At 52.3% G+C, this 22,687-nt stretch overlaps 9 protein-coding genes across 9 annotated transcripts; 5 read left to right on the forward strand and 4 right to left on the reverse strand.

Annotated features, from left to right (window-relative positions):
* Positions 1-19: 19 nt before the first annotated feature.
* Positions 20-7,733, reverse strand: CTRU02_215370 (polyketide synthase; the record flags this gene model as incomplete). The annotated part of the gene is made up of 11 exons (XM_070206443.1): positions 20-901; positions 951-1,265; positions 1,344-5,423; positions 5,490-5,819; positions 5,908-6,059; positions 6,114-6,237; positions 6,307-6,529; positions 6,608-6,916; positions 7,000-7,111; positions 7,227-7,589; positions 7,661-7,733. 11 exons carry the CDS (start codon positions 7,731-7,733, stop codon positions 20-22), a joined length of 6,963 nt encoding a protein of 2,320 aa, XP_070059882.1.
* Positions 7,734-8,380: 647 nt separating this feature from the next.
* CTRU02_215371 (uncharacterized protein) lies at positions 8,381-9,609 on the forward strand (the record flags this gene model as incomplete). The annotated part of the gene is made up of 2 exons (XM_036731564.1): positions 8,381-8,739; positions 8,820-9,609. 2 exons carry the CDS (start codon positions 8,381-8,383, stop codon positions 9,607-9,609), a joined length of 1,149 nt encoding a protein of 382 aa, XP_036576772.1.
* Positions 9,610-10,349: 740 nt separating this feature from the next.
* CTRU02_215372 (cofactor FMO1 FAD enzyme) lies at positions 10,350-12,113 on the forward strand (the record flags this gene model as incomplete). Its single annotated transcript, XM_036731565.2, has 3 exons — positions 10,350-10,398; positions 10,468-10,613; positions 10,680-12,113. The coding sequence occupies 3 exons, from the start codon at positions 10,350-10,352 to the stop codon at positions 12,111-12,113; spliced, it is 1,629 nt and encodes a 542-aa protein (XP_036576773.2).
* A 577-nt stretch (positions 12,114-12,690) lies between these two features.
* On the reverse strand, positions 12,691-13,668 carry CTRU02_215373 (uncharacterized protein; the record flags this gene model as incomplete). The annotated part of the gene is made up of 2 exons (XM_036731566.1): positions 12,691-13,562; positions 13,641-13,668. 2 exons carry the CDS (start codon positions 13,666-13,668, stop codon positions 12,691-12,693), a joined length of 900 nt encoding a protein of 299 aa, XP_036576774.1.
* Positions 13,669-14,800: 1,132 nt separating this feature from the next.
* On the reverse strand, positions 14,801-15,854 carry CTRU02_215374 (short chain dehydrogenase reductase family; the record flags this gene model as incomplete). The annotated part of the gene is made up of 2 exons (XM_036731567.1): positions 14,801-15,002; positions 15,232-15,854. The coding sequence occupies 2 exons, from the start codon at positions 15,852-15,854 to the stop codon at positions 14,801-14,803; spliced, it is 825 nt and encodes a 274-aa protein (XP_036576775.1).
* Positions 15,855-16,403: 549 nt separating this feature from the next.
* Positions 16,404-17,879, forward strand: CTRU02_215375 (FAD binding domain-containing protein; the record flags this gene model as incomplete). The annotated part of the gene is made up of 1 exon (XM_070206444.1): positions 16,404-17,879. The coding sequence occupies one exon, from the start codon at positions 16,404-16,406 to the stop codon at positions 17,877-17,879; it is 1,476 nt and encodes a 491-aa protein (XP_070059883.1).
* A 224-nt stretch (positions 17,880-18,103) lies between these two features.
* Positions 18,104-18,910, forward strand: CTRU02_215376 (uncharacterized protein; the record flags this gene model as incomplete). Its single annotated transcript, XM_036731568.2, has 5 exons — positions 18,104-18,185; positions 18,259-18,293; positions 18,357-18,493; positions 18,568-18,686; positions 18,759-18,910. The coding sequence occupies 5 exons, from the start codon at positions 18,104-18,106 to the stop codon at positions 18,908-18,910; spliced, it is 525 nt and encodes a 174-aa protein (XP_036576776.2).
* A 792-nt stretch (positions 18,911-19,702) lies between these two features.
* Positions 19,703-20,930, forward strand: CTRU02_215377 (short-chain dehydrogenase reductase family; the record flags this gene model as incomplete). Its single annotated transcript, XM_070206445.1, has 4 exons — positions 19,703-20,242; positions 20,306-20,504; positions 20,562-20,675; positions 20,782-20,930. The coding sequence occupies 4 exons, from the start codon at positions 19,703-19,705 to the stop codon at positions 20,928-20,930; spliced, it is 1,002 nt and encodes a 333-aa protein (XP_070059884.1).
* A 433-nt stretch (positions 20,931-21,363) lies between these two features.
* Positions 21,364-22,257, reverse strand: CTRU02_215378 (uncharacterized protein; the record flags this gene model as incomplete). Its single annotated transcript, XM_070206446.1, has 2 exons — positions 21,364-21,952; positions 22,142-22,257. 2 exons carry the CDS (start codon positions 22,255-22,257, stop codon positions 21,364-21,366), a joined length of 705 nt encoding a protein of 234 aa, XP_070059885.1.
* Positions 22,258-22,687: the final 430 nt, after the last annotated feature.

Genomic DNA, 22,687 nt, shown 5'->3' on the forward strand with positions numbered 1-22,687 from the left:
GCAGCTTCTCTAACTAGGATCAAACAAGCTCATTATCCTTAAGGCCCATCGTTTCCGCAACCACGCTCCCCAGCTTGGTAAAGCTCAGTGTTGGTGCCAACAGCTGCTGGAACGGATAGTTCAGGCCGAACTCCTTGAATAACCAGGTCCTCATCTCTACACCAATCATACTATCCAAGCCGTAGCTAGCAATCGAAGGTCCATCCAGCTCGATGTCCTCGACGGCAATCATCAAGATGATGGAGACTCGTTTCGCGATGTGTTTCGCAATGGCTCGGACGGCGCCGTCGTAGCCCTCTTGCTTCAACGCGACCTTCACTGTCTCTCTGAAGCTCTCCCCGCCACCGGAGCTGCCGCCCGCCTTCTGCTTCCCAGTAGCCTCGACAGCGTTTCGTACGTGGCTGAAGCGAGCATCACGATACCAGTAGAGGTCCAAGCTGTCCTCGCTTGCGGCAGACGTGATAGTGGCACCGAGACAAGGCGCCTCCATTCCCATGAAGACGGTGCCGCTGGTGCGCCCTCTTGCCATGGCGACTTCAAAGCCGCGAATCATCTCATTCTCGTCAATGCCGTAGAGACCCTTGCGCATCAGTGACGCTTCGAGCCCGTCCGTTTCAGCGACCACACCGACTCCCAGCACCATGGGCAACGCCAACGCCGTCGCAGGAAGACCCTGCCCTGATCGAAATCGAGCCAGAGACTCGAGAACCCCGTTCGCCGCGCCGTAGTTGCTCTGACCAGTGTTACCCAGCAGGGCAGAAATGGAGCTTGTCAGCACGAAGAAATCAAGGTCAATGCCAGGCACGTCTTGAAGTGCGTTGTGAAGTGACACAGCGCCCCGCGCTTTGGGGCTGATAGAGGCTTCAAAGGTGTCGTAGTCCATTTGTTCGAACATGCCATCCTATTGATATTAGCTAGATGCTCTTGGATGCGCCACTGTGGTATCTTACCTTGAGAACCATGGCTGCGTGCACAACGCCACGAATCTGACGTTTGGCGACAACTTGGTCAATGACTTTCCTGATGGCGACTTCGTCGGACACATCCGCGCGGAAGACATCGGCTGAAGCACCGGCCTTCTTGATCTCCTCCACGACCTGTGCAGCCTCTGTTTTGTCGGCTCCGGACCTCGAGACGAAGACGAAATTGCGCGCTCCCAGTTCCATCATACGCTTCGTGAGACTGCGTCCGAGTCCGCCAAGGCAACCCACAAGGAGGTAGGCCGCATCATCCGAGAGACAACAGGACATTGTCGGAGGAATCATCTATCAGACGCAAGATCCGCGTCAGCCAAAGTTATCATTCACATACTTTGAAAAAACTTTGATTGCATTAGTACTTACCTTGAACAATGATTCCCCTGAGGAAAAGTCAATAATTCCCATTTTACAATCTTGTTCGTAACCTAAAGTCAAATCATCTTGGAGAAGAAATCTTTGATGCTGTTGAATTTCGGCGATGCAACGCTCCAAGAGCTGTCTCGAAGGTACAGAGCTAGCAGGTGTTGTGATGAAGGAAGCGCCTCTCGCGAACGGAGCTGCATCCGGCGCCAAATTTCCAGTCTCGCTGTTCAGCAGCATGAACCGACCCGAAGCCGGAATGCGTCTCCAGACTTCGCGGCTGGTGTTTATGAAGTCGTAGGCCAAGACTGCCGCCGCATGCTTCTTTGACTCCAGATGCTTGATGATGGCCTCGATGTCATCCGCGGCAACAAGTCGCACACCATCGAACACCGACAAGGACTCAAAATTCTGTTTCTCTTCTTGCGAACGAGTAGCGAGGGCCAAGTTCCAGCCACGTGCGCTTGCGAGCTTTACGAGAAGCTTCGTAGCAATCTCTGGCCCGGGTAACGCCAGGACAGGATCACCCGAGAGCACTTGAGCCTTGTTGAGTGTGAGGTCTACGATTTTCGCGATGACGCCCAAAGTTCCGAGAAGAGATTTTCTGTCGAACGGCTCACGTCCGGAGTTGACAGTGGCAAAGACAGAAGTCTGGGCGGCGGTCGTTAGGTCTCCAGTGACAATGCCGACGGCTTCCTTGCCAATGAGAGACGAGGTAACATCATCACCGGTTCTGGAAATAACTCCCATCACAAGCGTACCCCAGGGGCTGGAGTCCGGTCTCTGCGACATGAAAAGTTGGATTTCCACCTCGTCCGCCGCTAGGGCAGTTTCTTGAATAAGCGGTTCGAGACCAAGGTCGCCCCCATCTAGCACACGTACTCTCATCGGCTGGCCTTCTTGATAAGTGGCAAGTGGAAGATCATCATAAGTCTGAGTGCCACCTTCGAACTGGCGGTTCAAGACGTCATTAGGGACCAGTCGCGAGATATGCAACACGCCCTTGTGTAGCCAGAACTCGGTATCGTTGCCTGAATCCCGTGTTCCTGCATTCTTCACGAGCTCCATGGCTTCGCGACTCACGACGTCCAGGGACTCTTCCTCGTCATAATCCAGAAGGACAATTCGTGAAGCAGCCATCTCTGAGCACAAAACACGCAAGAAGCCACCGGCCATGCCGCCGGTGGCGGAGCGGCCTTGTTGGACGCCTTTAGTGAGCCACAGGACAGGAACAGCAGCGCCAAACAATTTCTTGAGGGCGTCAAAGGACGCTCGATCCAAAGCAGAGAAGAAGTAACCATCGGTATCGTCAACGATGACATGTACGTTCGAACTCAAGGTGCAATCGACTAACGCCTGATGGGTAACACTGCTTCCTGACGATTCTAGCGCCTTGGCTAGTGCATGGGAGTTGCTATCGACGTCTTTGAAAGACAAGAGTAGGACTTGTGGCTCAAAAACATCGGAAGTGTCAGGCTTGACGACTGCCTTCTGCAGTGCGAAATAATTCCCTGTTGTAATGGCCATAGAAGGGGTTGGCGAAGCTTCGGAGACAGTGCCAAGAACCCATCCCTCCTCATTAACGAGCGGCATGAGCAGTTTTGGGTCCGAGTCGGAGAAAATCAGATCGAACGTTTCCTCTTTGAGCTCGGGAATCCAAGTTTCAGGATTCGGTGGCAGGGAGAACTTGATAACGCGAGCCTCAGCTGTTTGAGAAACAGTGGGTGCTTCATCTCCGACAAAGCCGATCTTGACAGTCGTAGAGGTAGGGAGTTGATCCAAGATAATGTCGACAAGTTCGGCAGCTGGCGATCCAGTGATCAGAGCACTGGAGACAGGTTTGCGATGAGCCACGAGCTCAACCAGCTGGCCCAGTGGCTCATTTGTTTCTTTGCTGGTCCACGCTTCTCGCCTGCCATCGGCTGAAGAGTATCTGGACACATCAGGCTTCCAGATGGAAGTCGAAAAGGGAGCAACCGGTGCAACCTCAGTTGCTGACACAGGAACGGCTGCCTCGTACGCGACACAGGTGAGATTCCGGATTTCCAGAAGCGGCTTATTGCTCTGGCTTACCAGCTGGACGTTAGTGTTGAAGTGCCGTCTGTCCGAAGCCTCAGACCAGGCAACGGCGCGGCCGGTAGCAGGACCGACGTCACTGGGTTCTGGATTCACGATGGTTACCTCCTCGATACGCGTGGGAACGACGCCCCAGGGCATCTCTTTGTACTTCCCAGCATGAATGGAAATAATGACGAGGTGGAGACAGGCGTCGACGGTCGAGGGATGGATGAGGGCACGCGATTCGCCTTGGATCAGTCCAGAAGTATTCCGCACTATGACATCGCCAGCTGCTTGATGTAAATCGCGTCCGGTGTGTACGCGTTGTAATTGCTGGAACGAAGGGCCATAGTGGAAGCCAACGCGTTCAAAGGCCTCGTACCAGCGCTTTCCAGACACCTGCTGCCCAAGGACCTTCTCATCAACTGGAGTAGGCCTTGGCTGAGAGGCAGACGGGACAGTGTTCACACGAACACGGCCATCGCAGTGAAGAGTCCACCGATCAGCGCTGGAACACGATTCAATGGTAAAGGAATACCACCCAGTGCTGTCTGCGGATTGAAGCGTCAACAATGTCTCCACGCCTTCATCCTCGCTGTCGGGAATATTGAGAGTTGTCTTGATGTCAACATCTTGGAGCGTGACACCGCTGGCAGTACGGCTCAAGCCATCGCCATCATGTTCATGAACCTGCCGTGCCGCCTCGATAGCCATCGTGATATATCCCGCCGCCGGGAAAATGGCGCTCTCGCCAAGGCTATGGTCACGAAGCCACGGGACGTCTCTGACCCGTAGCACATTGCGCCACGCACGCATTCCGGACGAGAGACCCGAAATGCGGCTACCAAGAAGATCGTGCCTCGGATACTCTCTGTGACGCTGCTCGGCGCTCGCTCGCGGCTCAGCCCAGTGCGACTTCTCGTAATTCCATGGGTAGGGAGGTAGATCGACCAACAAATACTGGGTTCTAGGCTTGCGGAATCCCGACTTATTTTGTTCGTCGTACGCGGCTGCGTTGACCTCTTCCAATCGGAGTGGGTAGTTGACCAGAAACATGGAGCCGGCCACGGAGAGGAGTTGGTCGGCATCATCCTTATTTCGAACCATAGACGGGACGTAGGTGAAGCGTTCGAACTTGCCGGCTTTGCAAATCTGTTTGAAGGGGCCAGCGAGCGCCGAGTGTGGGCCAATTTCCACTGCTACCCTGACCTTTGAAAAAGCATCGTCGTTGCCAATCTTCTGGACGGCTTCGCTGAACCGCACTCTCTGGCGCAGATTCATGCTGAAGTAGCCCTCCGCCAAGTGGTTGCCAATCACTCGCTCCCCGGTGACAGATGAAATCATCTCAGATCGCTCACGATGCCACTGTCGGTCCTCTTCACTCAGGACTTTCAACGAGGCCTCGAGGAGAGCCTCATAGGCGACGGCAACGTCAGCCATATGAGGCGAGTGGTAGGCGCGACCGGTCTTGAGCTCACGAGCGAAAACACCCTTGGCAGTAAATGAGTCTCGCAACTGCGCGATGGCTTCGCTCCGACCGCTGATAGTCACGCTCTGAGGCGAGTTCTCGCAGGCGATGCAGGCTTCGGATGCGTCACTTGGGAGGGAGAGACTCGCTTCGTCGGCGCCCAGACCAACAGCCAACATGGAGCCTGCTCCAGAATGCCACTGGACGGAATATCCACGGCAGTAGGCGGCGATGATGGCCTCAGGAGCGCTGATAAGGCCTGCGGCGTAGGCGGATGCGATTTCTCCGGAAGAGTGTCCCACGCTCACAACGGGCTCGATATCCCATTGGGAGAGCAGGTCCACCATGGCGATCTGGATCGCTGTGCACAACGGCTGTGCCACATCAGGCTGATTGATGAATTTCTCTGTATTGACTGGGTCATCAAGGAGCACGTCGGCCAATTTGAAGGATGGCACAGGCGTGACCTTGCCAAGAACCCGGTCCAAGTTGTGGATGACTTCTGCAAAAATGGGGAACTCAGACATGGCCACTCGACCCATTCCGGCCCATTGTGCCTGCGGGTTCGTTGTCAGTAAAGAAAATGTAGGTAAATATTCAGCTCAAAAGTTTCAATAACTTACTCCTTGACCAGTGAACATAAAAGCCAGTTCGGGCGTTTTCCCAGCAGCCGGAGCAGCTCCGGTCCGGAGTACGGCAACATCAGCATTTGCGTCGAAGGCGATAGCCTCCTGACCCTCACGAAGTACGGTGAATGCCCTCTGATTGAAAGCAGTGCGGTGTAGGTTAAGGGTATGGGCTAGGTCAATTCCGTAGTAATCCGCGGCAACTCCGGCAATGCTCTTGATAACCCGTCCAAGTGTTGGCTTGTCGTGCGCAGACAAGCAAACCAAAACCGGCCTTTTGGTGGAATGGTCGTATTGCGCGTCACGCTTCGACTTGGCGTGTCGATACTAAAATTTAGAAATGTTGTCAATTAAGTTACCTTACTTTACTGCCATCGGCATTGTGAAAAGAAACCAGATGCCGGAGGAAACTTACCCATGGGTACAGAGACTCAACAGCTTCAACAACAACATGGCCGTTGGTGCCGCCATAACCAAAGGACGAGACACTGGCCCGACGGACAGGAAACTCGCTCGGCCATGGTGACGTTTCCCTGTTGACTTTGACATTCCATTCTTCCTCATGGACTAACAGCAAATTAGCACAAAGCATGGCGAACTCTCATCCCCAGGAGTACTTGCTGGCCGGGTTTAGCTTATTGAGAAGGGCGACGCCAGGGATGACACCGGACTCTGTCATCAGAGCAGCCTTCATCACAGCGGAAATGCCACTCGCTGCCTCACTGTGACCTATGTTTGGTTTGAGCTGAGATTTGCTTCCACGTTAGCACTCAGAATCCGTAGCCCACCAACGGGGTGAAAACAGGGTACATACGGCTCCTATGATCAAGGGCTTTTTTTTCGAACGCGTATCGTTCAAGGCGTTCGATATGGCTCGCACCTCAATCGGATCTCCGACAGGTGTACCAGTTCCATGGAGCTCGGCGTAAGCTGTATGGTTGGGGTCCAACCCGGCCTTTTCATAAGCTAGTCGAACAACCCGCTCCTGGCCCTTGACGCTAGGGTGCGTGATGCCCATGCCTGGAACCTTTCCATTGCTATCGAACCACAAGTCAGCCGGGTCTTACAGAGGAAATTCTGGTTACAGAAGTGAAGCATGCTAAAAGGGAACTTACGTGTTTACGGCCGTCGCGCGAATTACACCTCTGATCGGGTCACCGCAGCGGATCGCGTCGGAGAGGCGCTTCAGATAGATGGCGCCGGCAGCCTCGGCGCGACCATAGCCGTCTGCAGACGCGTCGAAGGTGTGGCAAGTGGATGTTGGGGAGAGAATGCCCAGCTTTGCCGTGTTCATGTGCTGGTCGACGGTGATAATGAGGTTGACACCTCCCACAATTGCGGCATCGCAGTCGCGTGCTCGAAGTGCATGGGAAGCGTTGTGAATAGCGTATACCGAAGAGGAGCAGGCCGTGTTTATCGTGAAGCTGTTGATGGAATTAGTTCGTAATGAAAACATAAATGATGCAAGTGAGCAATAAACGGCTCTATGCCACTTGTCTCTCCCTACCTTGGCCCATTCAAGTTGAACGTGTTTCCGATGCGATTGCTGATGATTCCTGTATCGACACCGGTTGCTGCATAGTTATGGCGGAAGTCAGGCTCTCGAGTTGACATCTGCTCTGTAAAGTTCATCCAATTACACAGTCAGCAAACGTCTTTCTTCATATATATCCTTGGTTTCGTTGACCTTCATCAACATTCGTCAAGTTGAATTCTCGAATATGAAGAACTTACGGTAGTCAGAAGTAAAAGAGCCGACATACACGGCTGTGTTTGTTCCAGAGATCTCATCCAAAGTGAGGCCAGCAGAAGTTAAGCATTCGTAGCTTACTTCCAGCATCCTCCTCTGCTGTGGGTCCAGCCACTGCGCCTCCACCGGAGTGATGTTGAAGAAAGTTGGATCGAAGTCTTCTGGTTTGTTGTCAAGAAAGTAACCGCCAGGGACGTTAAATGAGCCAGGGCGGCTCAGATTCTCGTGGAGGTGTGCATCAATGTTGAAGCGGGATTCAGGAACTTTGGCTGTCTGTCCTGTGCGCTTTTCTACTAGCATTTTCCAGAAAGACGATTCAGAGTCAACACCACCAGGAAGGCGGCAAGCTGTGATAGAGATAGTTACTTGTCAGCTGCTTTGACTATATTGCGCTCAAAGGTTACATCACATGACTTACCCATGCCGCAGATGGCGATAGGCTCCAGCGGGCCTCCATCTGGAGTCTCAGCTTGAACTGCTCTTGGAGACATATTGCTAGCACAGTTGACCGATAGATGTGCAATCTCAAAGCTTCCTGTCTCACTATACTGTCTTTTATTTCTTAGGAGAACTATTCTTTCTTAATATGTAACTGCTTGTCTGGCTCCATGTCTATCAATGTCACCTCGCGAGTGAGATACGAAGAGTCGGCAATCACATTACTCACCAAGTGCAGCAAATGCATCATATCCTACGCTCCATTGGCCCGCGTGTACATCAACAAAGGAAACGGTAGTAGTGAGAATAAGAGCTCCGCATCACGGGCATATGACTCCGGCTGAGAGAAGAAACCAATATGCCGATGGCTCACTTACACCGAGAGGGCGGAAATACACTCGGCTTCTGTGAACAGATCCGTGACTACTGGCGGCCAGCTTGTCCGAATCTCCATCCGACGTGAGTGCGAAACTTTCTTTGTTTCAGTTTGTCAAATTACGAATTAGCGTTAAGTTTTCACCATCTCAATCTGTTTGCACGCATCTTCCAAGCTGTCTCGATGCCCCCTTGCCAGAACTGTAGTTGCTCACATTCTCGATTACTCCTGATTCCAACACACACATCATCTCAGCCACTCAAGCTCATCGGAAACACAAGCTACTCATTGATTTGACACGAAACTTCTCCTTTGATATTTACAATGGCGATTCGAGTAGCTTTTTCACGTGGAGTTGTTGCTTATTTTCGCCTCCTCGCTGTCATCGCTATATTGCTGTTGTGGGGCGTGTCGCTCGCGAACGGCACAGTCAAGGCGCTTCTCCTCGCAGTTTTTCACGGAGAGATCAACAAAGGCGTCCCATTGAGGAGATCTTATCTTGGGTTTCTGCCATTGGATCTTGTCATCGCCCTTCTTGTCGCTTTCTTCTTCTATGGCACCAACAGCCACGACGAAGGCTACCAATTGTTTCTAGTCGATGCTTATTCCACCCTGCAGTCTGCATTCGTATGGCTCTACATGGAAGCCAAACGCCCGGGTGACAAGCCATACTTGGTGTCGAGGTGAGTGTTTTGCTGTTGTCTTCAAGACCCTGAAGCTTGCACACATGTAACTTAACTGCTAACGATACATACCCGTGCAGGCCCATCATCTTTGGTATATTGTGGCAATGCTTCGGAGCTGCTATAGCGCTCCCTCTCTACTTTGCAGCTCATCTTCCATGGGCCATGAACGGTCGCGCGGCCCGAGTTCGCGATGTGGCACAAGCCGCGGCCGTCCCTTGGAGTTTCTCCATTGGCGCCATCCTTCCCGCCGTGGTCGGCATGGGGACAACTTGGCTCGGCGCAGACAGTCGAACAGACGCAACGCACCAGCTGATTTTGGGTCTCTGGCAGCCCGACCCGGTGTGGGTGTCCGGTGTTCAGGCTGTTGTCTCGATGATCATCTCGGCGGTTCGGCCCGGGCGGGGCCGCGGGCAGAAATCTAAGTCCAGTTCCGGCCCCAGTCGCCGAGACCAGGCTGTCGACGCTTACCTCTGGGTACGTTTTTCGTATCTCCTGGCGGCTGTTATGTCCGGCGCCGGACACCTGTACGTGATGGGACGTATCTTTACAAGCAACGAGAAAAACACCGTCGCTTTCATCCGTATGTATGTTCCGTTCTTGTTCAGCGGGCCATCGGGTGTCGGCGAAAACGTTCTCGTGTACGGGCCGTGGTTGTTTCTCCAGTATGATTTGATCATCATATCGTTGTCAAGCTTGTCCTGGGTGTATTACCTCCTTACGAGCCGAGGCGATAGGGTCCCACCTGTGTCAGCATGCAGATGTTTTCTCCTGCTTTCCTTTGGGGCCTTGACCATCGGGCCGGGAGCAACGGTGTCAATCGCATTGTGGTATCGTGAGAGCACTTTGGCTGAGTACGTCAGTGCTTAGTCGACCGCCCGTTCCGCGTGCGTCTAACAGATAGCAGCCACCAAGAAACAGTTGCAGGCTGCAGAGGATTATCTCGGAGTGTGCGCAGCCTTTCCATCATGCGATGTGGCAATGAACCCATCAGGCCGAGACGACCTTTTAGCGTATCAAGTTTGGCTAGAGGCTGTAGGCCATTGTGCGGAAGTAACACGGGTTCATCGACCAGATTACTCTGATGCTTCCTCAAAACACATTCACTACATGTACATAACTGGCCAATAACACGTCCGTACAGCTTTCTATCAAAGAAGAGCTGCATAATTGGGATCTTCGCTGTAATGAAGATGAACATGTTCTAGTAACTTATTTCCACAATACATCTCGGGCATCTTCCTACCACCTGTCGTACACCTTTTTTTCTTTTTTTAGAGGGAGAATCATAAGACATCTGCCCATAATCAGGTCAACTAGGTGCACGGAGATCAATCCCGGCAGGCCGGTCCGACGAAAGAAGGGGTCAATCTCAAGGATGTTAGTTATCAAGGCCATCGTAGTTAAAGAGCTAGAGATTGATATATACATGAAATATATCAAAGGTCAATCGTTGAAATTGTCGCCGATATGATCCAAATTAATTCTACTACGTGAGAGTCTTACTCCGGCTTGGGTTATTGCTTTGCTCTTGAGAATTAACCCAGCTACAGCTGACCAACGCTACCTGTTAGTCCAGTACGACTCTTTTCTGAAGTTGGAACGTTGCCATGAGCGAAGCAGCGGTCCAACACGTCGATGTGGCCATCATTGGCGCAGGTAAGTAAGATAATTTAGTCTTTCAAACCTCTCTCAGATAGCGTCGTTATATTCATTTTTGGACTTTAGGTTGGTATGGCCTCGTGGCAGCCAGAACCTATCTTCGCCTGCGGCCTGATATCAATCTTCTCATTGTCGATTCGGACTCCACAGTCGGCGGTGTTTGGAGCAAGGAGAGGCTGTATCCCAATCTAGTGGCACAAGTCAAGCTCGGGGTAGTTTCCCTTAACACGCGCCCTCTTCGTGCCTCCAGGGAGATGAATATCTGACGCGTCACATAGCTTTTCAACTACTCCGATACCCCCATGCAGCCCTATGGCGGAGACAAGAATGACCCCAGAGTAACCGGAGACATGATTCACGATTATCTGCATACCTACGCGGAAGAACACGATCTCTTGCGTCGCATCAGGTTCAAAACTTTCGTGACGAATGCTTCGCAAACAACCAGCGGCGGATGGCGTCTCAAACTTGACAAATCCGATCATGTCATCGAGGCCGCAAAACTTCTGGTAGCCACCGGAGTCACGTCTATTCCGTTCACCCCCGAGCTTCGCCAGTCGGGCGACGCTATTCCCCGCGTCCATTCTCGAAGCCTGGGCACATCATTCAGTGCCATTCAAGACCCGGCAGTCCAGTCTGTGGTTGTAGTCGGCGCTGCGAAGTCGGCTTACGATGCTGTTTATCTCCTGCTAAAGATGGGCAAGGATGTGACCTGGGTGATCCGGTCCGAAGGAGCAGGGCCTTTAGCAATTCTCCCTTTCGAGATCCTGGACACGGTAAACGCCATCGCCTTTGCGTCGACGCGACTCATGACGTATCTGAGTCCTTCTATTCTTAATGCTGACGGAGCTATGGCTCGGTTGTTCCAAGGGACATGGCTGGGACGGTGGTGTGTTGGACGATTCTGGGACTTTCTGGATCTCGTAAGCCAGAGGCATGCTGGCTACGGCGCGGGCGACCACGTTGAAATGCTCAAGCCTGAAATCGAGAGACAAGGTGTATTCTGGGCCCATTCCGGCCTGGGCGTTGTTACTCTGCCAGACTTCTGGCCGACACTTCACAGCAAACGGCTCACTGTGGTCCGGGACGAGCTCGCCGAGACAAAGGACAAGACCGTTCTTCTCAAGTCAGGAAACACTATAGAGGCTGACTACATCATTTCGTGCACAGGTTGGGGAGATCATTTCGGTATGTTCGACCTGCACCATAAATCCAAGATCGGACTCCCGCACCCTCCATCTGAGGCCCTGGATGGGAGTGGCATCGTGGACTGGAATCTTTATGACGCGGCGGCGGACGAAGAGGTCAACATCAAGCTGCCATTTCTGGCCAATCCGCCGGCTCTGGCTTTCGAAAAACCACTGTCCTCTGCGCACCAAAAGAAATGGCGACTTTACCGACGCGTGGTGCCAGTGGGAATGGGCGATAGCGGCGACAGATCTGTTGCTATCTTGGGACAAATTCACACTGTACAGACGCCTCTCGTGTCCGAGGTGCAATCTCTTTGGGCCATCTTGTACTTGGAGGGCGATATAGACCTCCCAGACACGAAGGTCATGGCGAAAGAGGTGTCTTTGTGGAACGCCTGGACGCGCAAGCGATACCTCGGCCAGGGCCAAAAGTTCCCTTACTCGCTCTACGACTTTCTCCCTGTAAGTCTACGCCTCTTTGAGCTGTTCTATGTGTGTATTTTCCATTTCATCGAGTTCTGATAATGAGACGCAACAGTACGTCGATGTGCTCTTCAAAGATTTAGGGCTCTGCAGCCGCCGCAAGTCCAACTGGGTGTCGGAATTTCTTAGTCCCTATCGGCCGGAGGACTTTGGTGGATTTGTTGACGAATATCTCGCCAACAGGAAGATGGAAAATAACCGCGATTCCTAATCCAAGTCAGCCCATGTGATGGTCCTTGCCATCTGAAGCTGATGCGCTTGATGCTCGGACTTGGTGGGCATGGAATGGAAAGCTGCTTGTAATCCAGTCCCGTGATCCTCTCGCATATCTTTTCTGTTTGATCAAAATATTCAAGTTACGGTATCGAAGTCTTAACTAGGCTCAAGAGGCTTTGGTCTACGCCACTAGGATTCTTGATGGGCAAAACACTTCTTCGCCAACTCGAGGCGTTCACGTAAACTTTCAGCATCAACCGTTGCTCGAAAGTATACTAATTGCGTGAGCAATCATTACTCAGAATCATCTAAGCAGTTTCCATTTTGAGACACAGTTTCACCCATGTGTTGCAATTGCTTTCTTAAAGCCACTATATATCTATTGACAGCGGAAATATCATTAAGTCTTGTCTGCTTGCTGCTCCGATAGAGGCAAGTACACCTTGTAGTCTTTATCGAAAAACGCCTTCGTTTTCAGCTTTCTCTCCTGTATAATTGGTTCTAACTTGTGTAATGGTCCGTACCACTCAGCGACGTGTTCAAGAGACGAGCAAAGACGCTGGTAGGACTGTGTCATATTGGTGTCAGAAGTCTGCCTTATCTCGTGCAGTCGCGCCTCGAGGATCTTGAGCAGCTCTATAGATCGTCGGCCCGTGTCTGGGAGCATGATTAACCAAGTCAGATACTCAGTCACGGCTCCAACGTGAGCTGCCATCTCTATTTGGGCGGTAGCAACGCTGAGAAGGAGCTCCGAAACGGGCCGCAGCGCCGTGGGTGGGTCGGATTTTTCATTGCTAGTGGTACTGTTGCTGCCACTCCTGTTGCTGCTGGATGACGAGGACCTCCCGCCGGCGCTAGCGTTACCACCGAGTCCAAGAGCTATGGAACGTAGCTCATTGATACTGGGTAGATGGCTGTGTTCGTGGGTATGAGCCGTTGTATGCCGTGATCCCTGTTGTTCCATCATATCGGGCTCCATACCGTTTTCAGAAGTGTTTTGCACCTCGTACAAAAGCTTCTGGAAGCCCGAAGGGTCAAAACAGGGGCCGTCATAGTCTACGGCTGGCAGCGACGATGGCGCTGCTGCTCCTGTTGTCTGAGGAGGTTGTGGCTGTTGATTCGGTTGCGCGAGTGATCCGTTCGCTGCGACAACCGGGAACAATACAGAGGGCGACAGAGATGCCATGCTTTCCCAAGAGTGCACCTCGTCATAATTTGGATGCAACTGTTGCTGATGCGACTGAACGGGAGAAAGCCGTGCCTCAGCTCGTTCTAGGTCCCACAACCGGTCAGCTGAACAAGGTAGTTCCGGACCTCGATAAAGGGCGAAAGAGAAACGGACTCACTTACCGAGTCGGTCTTGAAGCTCTTTGACCATGTTGGCGAGGGTGGCTCGCGTCGGTGTTGGAATTGGCACGTAGAGGCACTGCTCACCGCTCCGGCGGCATTTGCCGCACGATGGCTGGTCTCCGTCACATCGAACTTTCTTATCCCGACACACTTTGCATGCCGTGTGCCTTTGTGCTTGTATCTGGCTCATGATGGCGAGCTTGAGAAGCCTTTGTGAAAATCGATCTATCTTCGTGCTGTAAGGGAAGAGACAGTAGAAACGTATTGGTGTCTAATGTATTCGTGGTCCGGCGGTCGTCGCGTACTTATGAGTTATGCTGGTTATTCACACAAACAAGGGGTTTGGCAGTGGAACTTGAGAGCTAATTATTGAAATCTCGTCCATGAACGCACTGTTCAAAGTAATATTGAATTTAAATGTATAAGTGCAACTACTTTTAACCATAGACATGTGTATATACATCTATGTTTCTATGTATGCAAGTATTATCCAGAAGCCCCACGCGAAAGGCACTTCCTTTGATCACCCCTCCAAGCTGCAGAACCGCTCTGTGATGGGGCAAAAGGTGCATTTAGGATTTGGCCTAGAAGTATCCTAGCTGACCATACATTTCCAGGTGGAGTTGATCACCTATAATTATAGCCCTGCAATGACTCTGTATAAGCTCTTAGTCAGACATTGCCCACTCCTAAATGGCCACTTCCACTGCCTCTTACGAAGAGGCGTCTCTTATGGGTATTTGGCCCTGTGGTTTGGCGTAACAGCCCTGAAGTCTGCATCATCGCTAACAATCACATACTCAGGTTAATCTTTCCTATTTTACAAGGGGTTTGATAGAGCACATGGTGAATAGACTTGAGGTACTTCAGTATGTCGAAATGAATGCCGTGCTGTGTTTAATTCTATCTCGTCTAGGTTTGTTATGCAGCGCCGCGGGAGGCGGCGGGTTGCCGTCTCACGGCTGCGAAGTGTTCCGCTAGATTGTGCAGTAGTTCGATGGGCCTGGCCGTCCAGGCTGTCAAATCCTGGGAGATAATGCGTGCGATGAGCGGCCGTTGTGCGCTAATTAACATCTCGGCTTCTGCCTCCCCTGCCTTTTCTGCTTTGTTAAGCCTAGGCCGCCCTATCCTGGTTGCAGAAATCCACAGCTCTTCGTTCCTTAGCACATCCACCCTCCATCCACAGGAATTACTGTTCCGTTGATGAAACTGCTCTCTGGACTCAAGAGAAACGCGATGAGGCGCGCGACCTCTTCGGCGTCGCCTTTTCGAGCCAAGGCGCCCGGGTCTCCCTTTCCAAATAGTTCCGTGGTACCAGCAATCGACTCGATGTGTGCCATCATCTGGGTAGAAATAATGCCGCTGACACAAATTAGATCAGGTTAAACTGGAGCTGTGAAAAGATACGAAAATGCCAAACGACCCATCAGTACCACCCCGGTAAATGAAGTCGGCAAGGTGGAGAATGCGGAAGCGGAAGCAGGGTTCTTATTCAGCTTCTTTCTATGCAAGATGTGACAATGCACATCCGCGCTGCTAATGCATGCAGGTCGAGGGCAGAGGATAGATGAAGAAGGAGAGTCTGACTTACGGCGAAATAGCATTTGCTCGGATGGCATTATGGCCCTCTTCCTTGGCCAGCGTGCGTGTGAGTCCGACAATGGCGTGCTTCGCAGCAACGTACGGGCTGTTTCGTTCCACTCCGACGATGCCCGCGATGCTTGACGCGTTAACTATGGCGCCGCCGCCCCGGCCATTCTTTCCTGTTGCCATATGAGGCAGCTCGGCCCGTAGACAGTTGAGCGTGCCCTTGACATTTACATCCATTACCCAGTCAAACTCGCCATCGGTTATGTTGCGGATGGTTCCTCGATCGAGGGTGATGCTAGGGCTGATAACACCGGCAAGGTTCGCCGCGCCCGAGACCGGCCGGCCGTCGAAGTGAGCGACCGTCTTCTCGATCCAGCTCGTGCAGGCTGCCTGAGACCGGACGTCAAGTACCGTCGTCAGCGGACTTTTGAGTGTCTCTTCTCTGAACGTCTCCTTCTGCAGACGCTCCAGCTCTAGGCCTAGCTCCTCGAGAGCAGGGCCCTGGATGTCTGCTAACGATAGCAAAGCACCACGGCTGGCTAGCAGCACAGCAGTGGCCCGGCCTATTCCGGAAGCTGCTCCTGTGAGGACTATGACCTTGTCTTTAATGGAGCGTGAATCCATTGATGAATTTGCGGTTCTTGCTGGTAATCTTGTGGTTACATGCCCATATCAAAGCTGACGAGCTTATGTTCTCAGCTGTTCTTATACTATGTAACAGTAGGCTCGGACGAACACTCACTGCGGCCCATTAAACCGAACGAGGCACTAAGATAGTGTACTACCAAGGACTGGTTGACAAGGCTTGCTGTGGATTGGACATGCAATCTCAGAAACACGTGTATGCAGCACCTAGAAGGGTCCGAACCAGACCAAAGTAGACGAGGGTATCCAGGTACTTGGCCATGTGAAAACAAGCTGTCGGGCCGAGAGATCAACAAGTCCGTGATCTTATGAGAAGCGTTCACGGAGTAGTTGAGCGAAAAGCAGAAAGGCCCTTGTATTTCAGAATATACGGCGCTATTTCGCCTCATGGACTCGATTCTTGCCTGGCAGGAACAGTAACTTGACTTATTCGGGAGACTTCAGACTATAAACAGGGCTCAACGGCTAAAAAGAAATCACTAGTGTCGAGTTTGCCCATCGATTCCGATCAAGCTGAGTCACCATACAATGTCTTCCAAACCCAACACCGACACTGCCGAAATTCCCTTGGCCGCCGGCGAGTTCCGCGTCATCGTCGTTGGAGCGGGCATAGCTGGTCTCACGGCATCGCACTGTCTTCAGAAGGCCGGTATCAAACATGTAGTGTTAGAGCGGCGCACCGAGGTTGACCCTCCGGAGGGGGCGAGTTTCGCTATTTATCCACACGGAGCCCGCATCTTGCATCAACTGGGATGTCTGGAAGCCGTCGAGGCGGCCTGCAAGCCATGTCTACGCTACTACTCTCGAGGTCCAAACGGCCGAACACAGTCCGACAATGGCTTCTTCAACCATGTCAAGCACAATCACGGCTACGACATCTTGCTACTCGAGCGACGTCGGTTGCTGCGCATCCTGTACGATTGCTTGCCCGATAAATCACCCATTCGGACTGGAAGCGATGTTAAAAAAGTGACACAGACAGCCGACGGCGTCGAAGTAGTGCTTGGTGACGGATCCTCGGAGAAGGGCCACATCATATTGGGCTGTGACGGTGTGTACAGCCGTGTCAGGAACTTCATGTGGGAGAATGCCAAAATCTTAAATCCGAGTAGCGTCATTGACGCGGAAAAGAAGCGCATCCAGACGCACTGGAAGTGTCTCGTGGGCACCGGCCCCCCCGAAGCCGGGCTGGGAGAGCGAGACATGACGTCTACATCGGACCGGCGCTTCTCGTTTCTCGCGCTGACCCAACCCGACCGCGCGTTCTGGTTCGTCTTCTTCAAGCTGGACAAGCCCGTGGTTTGGCCTCAACGCGTCAGCTACGATGAGAATAACGCCGAGGAGCTAGCACAGTCTCTTGCCGACCATCCTGTCTCGGAGACCGTCAACTTCGGTCGGCTGTGGCGACGTCGCCACCGGGGCGTGCTCATTCCCCTTCAAGAAGGCATCCTAGAGCACTGGTATTCGGGCCGCGTGGTGCTGGCAGGTGATGCAGTCCACAAAATGACGCCTAACATCGGCCTCGGCGGCAACACGGCTATTGAGTCCGTTGCCGTGTTGTGCAACCACCTGATACAGACACTGCAGGTGGCGGCAGACCAACAGAAGATTATGCAGCCTCCGACGCAGGAGGCTCTCGAGCGCTGCTTCCTGGCCTATCAGACCGAGCATCGCTCCAGGGTCGAAGAAGTTGTGCGATTCTCGCGGCTCATTACCCGCATTCAGGCTTGGGATTCGTTTCCGATGCGGTGCCTTGCCGAATGGATCATGCCCGTGTTGCCGGACCGCGCTTTGGCCAAAATTGTGAGTCGCGTTGTCCGCGCCGCGCCGAAGTTGAATTATGTCGCTATTGACCAAGTCCCGAGCGGAGCAGTGGAATGGATGGACGCGAGGCCGACACAAACGACACAGTGGATTTTGTGGTTGTCATTGGCTGTGAGTGTAATTTTCGTTGTTAGCTGGATGAATTTTGGGGGGAGCTCGCGGGTTTCCGAGCTGCGATAGTGTCTTTATTGAACCATGTCTGTGTAGCTTTGCCCGGCATATCTGGTGGGCGGCGACACAGGCTTCGGTGATTGTGCCCCGGCCACAGGACAAGTTATAGAAATTTGAGTAATTAAGATATAAAAACGTGAAGGTAATCTTATAGACTGAAAAAGCATGTCTCAAGAACTTAGTTCTCTTAACAAGCTTTCCCTAGTTTACGCTGCACTGCTTCGTTGCCTATCATGATTCAGATTCCATCTGGTTTTCCCACCCTCCAGCCAGCGTTGATCACTAAAGTCAACATTGGTGACTTGAATGACATAGGTAGGGCGCCAGCTAGGGCGGAGTCTTTCGGAAGTCCGCCTTGACGTTTTCTGACAACTGGATCATATCTTAGGTGTTATCCATAACGGGTCTAGATTGATGCACTTTGTGAGTACCCAATCACACAACAAGGCCTCTGGGAGCCCATAATAACGTCTGGAAATTGTCCAGGCAACTCCGACAGGCACCATTGAGACAGTGCCCGGATTTGAACCCGCTTTCAAGGCGGAAGTCAACTTTGGAGCCGACTGGCTGTCATTTGACCCAGATGGTGCCCACGGTCGGATCGATTTGAGGGGCATCGCTAAGTAAGTAGACATTCTTAGCGGTTGCTTGCGCTCGGCTTTGCGGGATCCCTGACGAATTGTTCCATGATGGACAGAACTGAGGAGGGCCACTCGATCGACTTCCGTTACCAAGGTATTATTGAGATGGCCCCGGAAGTCAAGAAGATCTTTGACATGCAGCCCGACGCCGTGACGGTGCCTTTTGGATTTGCCAGTGAGTGGCCCCACCTTCGAACCCAAGTCGAGTGTGAGTCGTAGCCAGGCTAACAAGAGCACTTCTCGTTAGCCGGACAGCATCAGTTCCTTGTTGCCGACCCGGCGCTCAAGAAGCTGGAACACAGCGTGTTTGTCAGCAATGGACGCATTCTCGTTCATGAGAAGGGTTTGACGGTGGAGACAAGACAGTCGCTGGTTATTGCCGCGACTGACATGGACTGAAAGATGTCCCCCACAGCGCTGCTTGGAAGAGGCAGTGTTTATTCTGGAGTTGGTGTGTGGGTGGGTACACGGTGCCGTATAGCCCGGAGTTATGCACAGAGCCTGACGCTGGTCTTACGAATAAACTCTCGGGTGAACGACAGTCTACAAGCAAGAAAATGATGACTACATTGCCATCACGCCATAGACACAGTGGAGAGACTCCATTTTCAACATTGACCCTGTCGTTTGTTGCCAGGGATAGACTGTGCTAGGGTGATCTGTTTCAACGGGCCCAGGGGAACAAATGACCATTGGGCCAATTTAGTATAGCAGCCAATGAGTAGAGGACACACAAATACAAAAACTGCAGGTGAACATTGGAGAACATGGAAGCACAGAGCCTCGCCACGTGCTTGCATTAGACTATGCTCTAACAGGGAGCTCTAGTCAAATACGACTAGACCTCGGAGCGGCCCGGAGAGCCGGGCCCGCTCATTGTGGATCCCGCACCGGCCCATCACGGGGCTTCTCGCCGATTGGATGGAGCACTCCACAATCCGCACCCTCGTCATTATTGAGCTAAGGCCCTACAGATTGCCTTATCCCTTACAATGCATCGAGCCTTGGTCCAGCATGTTACAAACTTGCCACTTACCTCGCGGATACTTAATGAATCAAGCTAGAGGCTATCTGACACATGGCCAGCCTTACGAAACAATAGTTCTGCCCATCCTTCCCGGAGCTTACAATCAACTGCCCTACCCCCACCATCATTTTGCAACACTAAAAGCAGCCTTACATCCAAACAGCATGCCCTCAGCTTACGACGCAACGGCAACCGGCAGCGGTCTTGTCAGTGACTTAGCCTCCAATATCAAGGGCAAGGTAGTCTTGACCACCGGTGTTTCTCCAGGTGGCCTGGGCGCTGGCTTCGTTGAGGCCATTGCCAAAGCTTCGCCCTCCCTCCTCATCTTAGCGGCGCGCAGTACCGCCAAGGCTGAGCAGACGGCGCAAACAATCAAAGCCTCCAACCCCGCCGTCGACACCAAGGTCCTCGAGCTGGACCTCGGCTCCCTCTCCGCCGTTCGAAAGGCTGCCGAGACCGTGCTCTCATGGGACGATGTGCCCTTCATCGACGTGCTCGTCAATAACGCCGGTATTATGGCTGTAGATTACAAGCTGACTCCTGACGGCTACGAAAGCCAGTTCGCGACAAACCACCTCGCTCATTTCCTCTTCACCAATCTCATCATTGATAAGCTTCTGGCGGCCAGTGCACCTCGCGTCGTCAATGTGAGCAGCGATGGCCATCGCCTTGGCCATGTTCGCTGGGATGACTATAACTTCAGTGTAAGTCCAAAATTCCAATCTCTGTCAGCTTCTTGAATGTAAGCAGAGTACTTACTGCGACAGAACTCCGAGACGTACAACAAATGGGTGGCATACGGCCAGTCCAAGACGGCCAACATGCTGTTCTCTCTTTCCTTGGCCGAGAAGCTCGGCAAGCGCGGTCTCCTCTCCTTTAGTCTGCACCCTGGCGTCATTGGCACCAATCTCTCCAACCATGTTGAATGGGGCAATGACTTTGCCGGTCTGAGTGAGTCGAACCTCCGTGACATTACGTCTTACAAAAACGAGCGGAGAAAATGCAGCTGACCCTGCGTCTTAGCGACCATCGACCGTCTTCTTGGAAACAAGGAGGGTTGGGCAGACTTCAAGTGGAAGACCCTCGACCAGGGCATCGCAACTCACGTTTACGCGGCTTTCGAGCCGTCTTTGAAGGGTACGAACCCTGTTCTCCGACCTCTCATTACACAACCCCCAGATACACCCTCGCAACTCCGACGTTTTGAGTCCCAATTAGGATGGCATCTGGCTAACTTCAAGAGTTGTAGACAAGAACGGCGTTTATTTGGAGAACTCGCACATCGCCGACCCCTGGGTCGAGACGGTAAAGCCATGGGGAACCAGCCCCGTTGAGGCTGAAAGGTTGTGGAAGTTGAGCGAGAAGCTGGTTGGGCAAGAGTTCAAGCACTAGACTATGGATTACCCGCCTTACTATGCCTCACAGAGGCAGGAGAATAATTTGCCGGACACTAGCTATAGTCAAATGATGCTCGTGATCAATGTTAATCGTGATCAATGTTAACCAATGACATCTACTAAGTACGTGTCATCCCTCTTTCGGTTAAAAGAAAGCGAATGCGTTTGTCCGCTGATTGGGACCCATTTGCTAGATCAATAGCGGATATGATTACGAATGGGCCAAAACCGAATGCAACCATCTGAAGCATGTATGCCATGAATATCAAAAGAAACGAGGTTAACGTGGAAGATGGATTCATAACTATCGCCATCGATCACAGATATGATAGGGTCATGTATTACTTCGCTAGGTACATATTGACCAAGAGATCCGATCTATTACCAAGGACCAACTCGCCAACGAAAATACGACGTTGCAAGGGTTGTTACTGGACGAATAACAAGATATCCCTGAGCCAGCTGATCAGTAAGCAAGTGCTGCCTGGTCCCACAACAAGTGACGCCAGCAGCGTCGCTGCAACCAGCTTGACCCAGCCTAGAGGGCGTCCAGCCGCACTGGCTGCGGCTTGGAGTCGCAACAGCATGACCATCATGACCGTGCCATATCCGAAAATTTGATCCCATAGCATGAAGCTTCGCGTGCCATCTCCGGTAGTCTGACCAATAGTAATAGCCAGTGGTGGAACGAACACCTCTGAAGGCCTCAAATAGGCTAGGTATTCCGAGCGGAAGAGGGCTGGGAATAGGCACGTTGAAATGGAAACCGTCAAGACCGCAATGTGTGAGTGCAGGCTGACGATGAGTGCAGGGGCATAAACCAGGCTGACGTTGGCAATGTGACGACGGTGCGTCTCTTGTGGGGCGGCGTCGCTCTCTTTGCGAGAGCCAACGTTTGACTTTGCGCCATGTGCTAGCGGAAACACAGCCTGGAGTCCTATCATTACGACAAGAACCCAGACAGGAAACACGTTCCATAGGACCAGCGCGATTTGTTTCGAGCTGTGAGAGAGGACGTGGGGGGAGGGCAGTAGCATCAGTGATGCTGTGGAGGCATAACCCACAACGAGGGCAGCCAGGATGAAACAGGGAACATGTGGGGATATCATAGAGGCTAGCTGCGCGTCTTTCAGAGATGACCAGCCAACTGAGGTGTTATCAGCGGAAGCTCTTAGATGCAAGATTGCCCAAAGCGGTCCCGCGCACCCAATTCCGGTGGCTTGGAACAGAATTAACCACAAAGTCGGTCTGATGTATGTTATGTTAGTATGGCCTAATTTTTGAGATATCAAAGTCTTGGTCTCTAAGAACTCAAATCTCATCGAGGCACTTACCGGACGAAATCGGGCTTATTTCCGTTGCTGTGTCGAGCGTGATCCAGGTAGAAGACCAACAGGACGGAGAAATATTGACCGAGGAAGTACAGTCCAATGGCCGACGATGTGGGGTGCGAGCCGTCAGCTACCTCCCAAAAGAAGACAACTAATATGCGGAGCAGGTAGTCGACAGGGAATACACCGGTGAAGCTGGACCTCAGTTGTGCATGCGTGCCAGGAAGCAGATACGGGTGTGGACCGTGTAAAGCTGACAAGAGGTTGTTCAAGGTGCCATCGACAAGTGTGCGGCCCCATAACTGCGCAACGCCCAAGACGCTGAAAACGCATAGAGTCAACTTAACGACAGGGGATGCCATCACTCTGTTGCTGCGAGAAAAGTCGTATCTTTGGCAATGTTGCCTATTCTGACCAGCTA

Source organism: Colletotrichum truncatum, assembly GCF_014235925.2.
Source record: "Colletotrichum truncatum strain CMES1059 chromosome Unknown Contig_0015, whole genome shotgun sequence".
Classification (NCBI taxonomy): domain Eukaryota; kingdom Fungi; phylum Ascomycota; class Sordariomycetes; order Glomerellales; family Glomerellaceae; genus Colletotrichum; species Colletotrichum truncatum.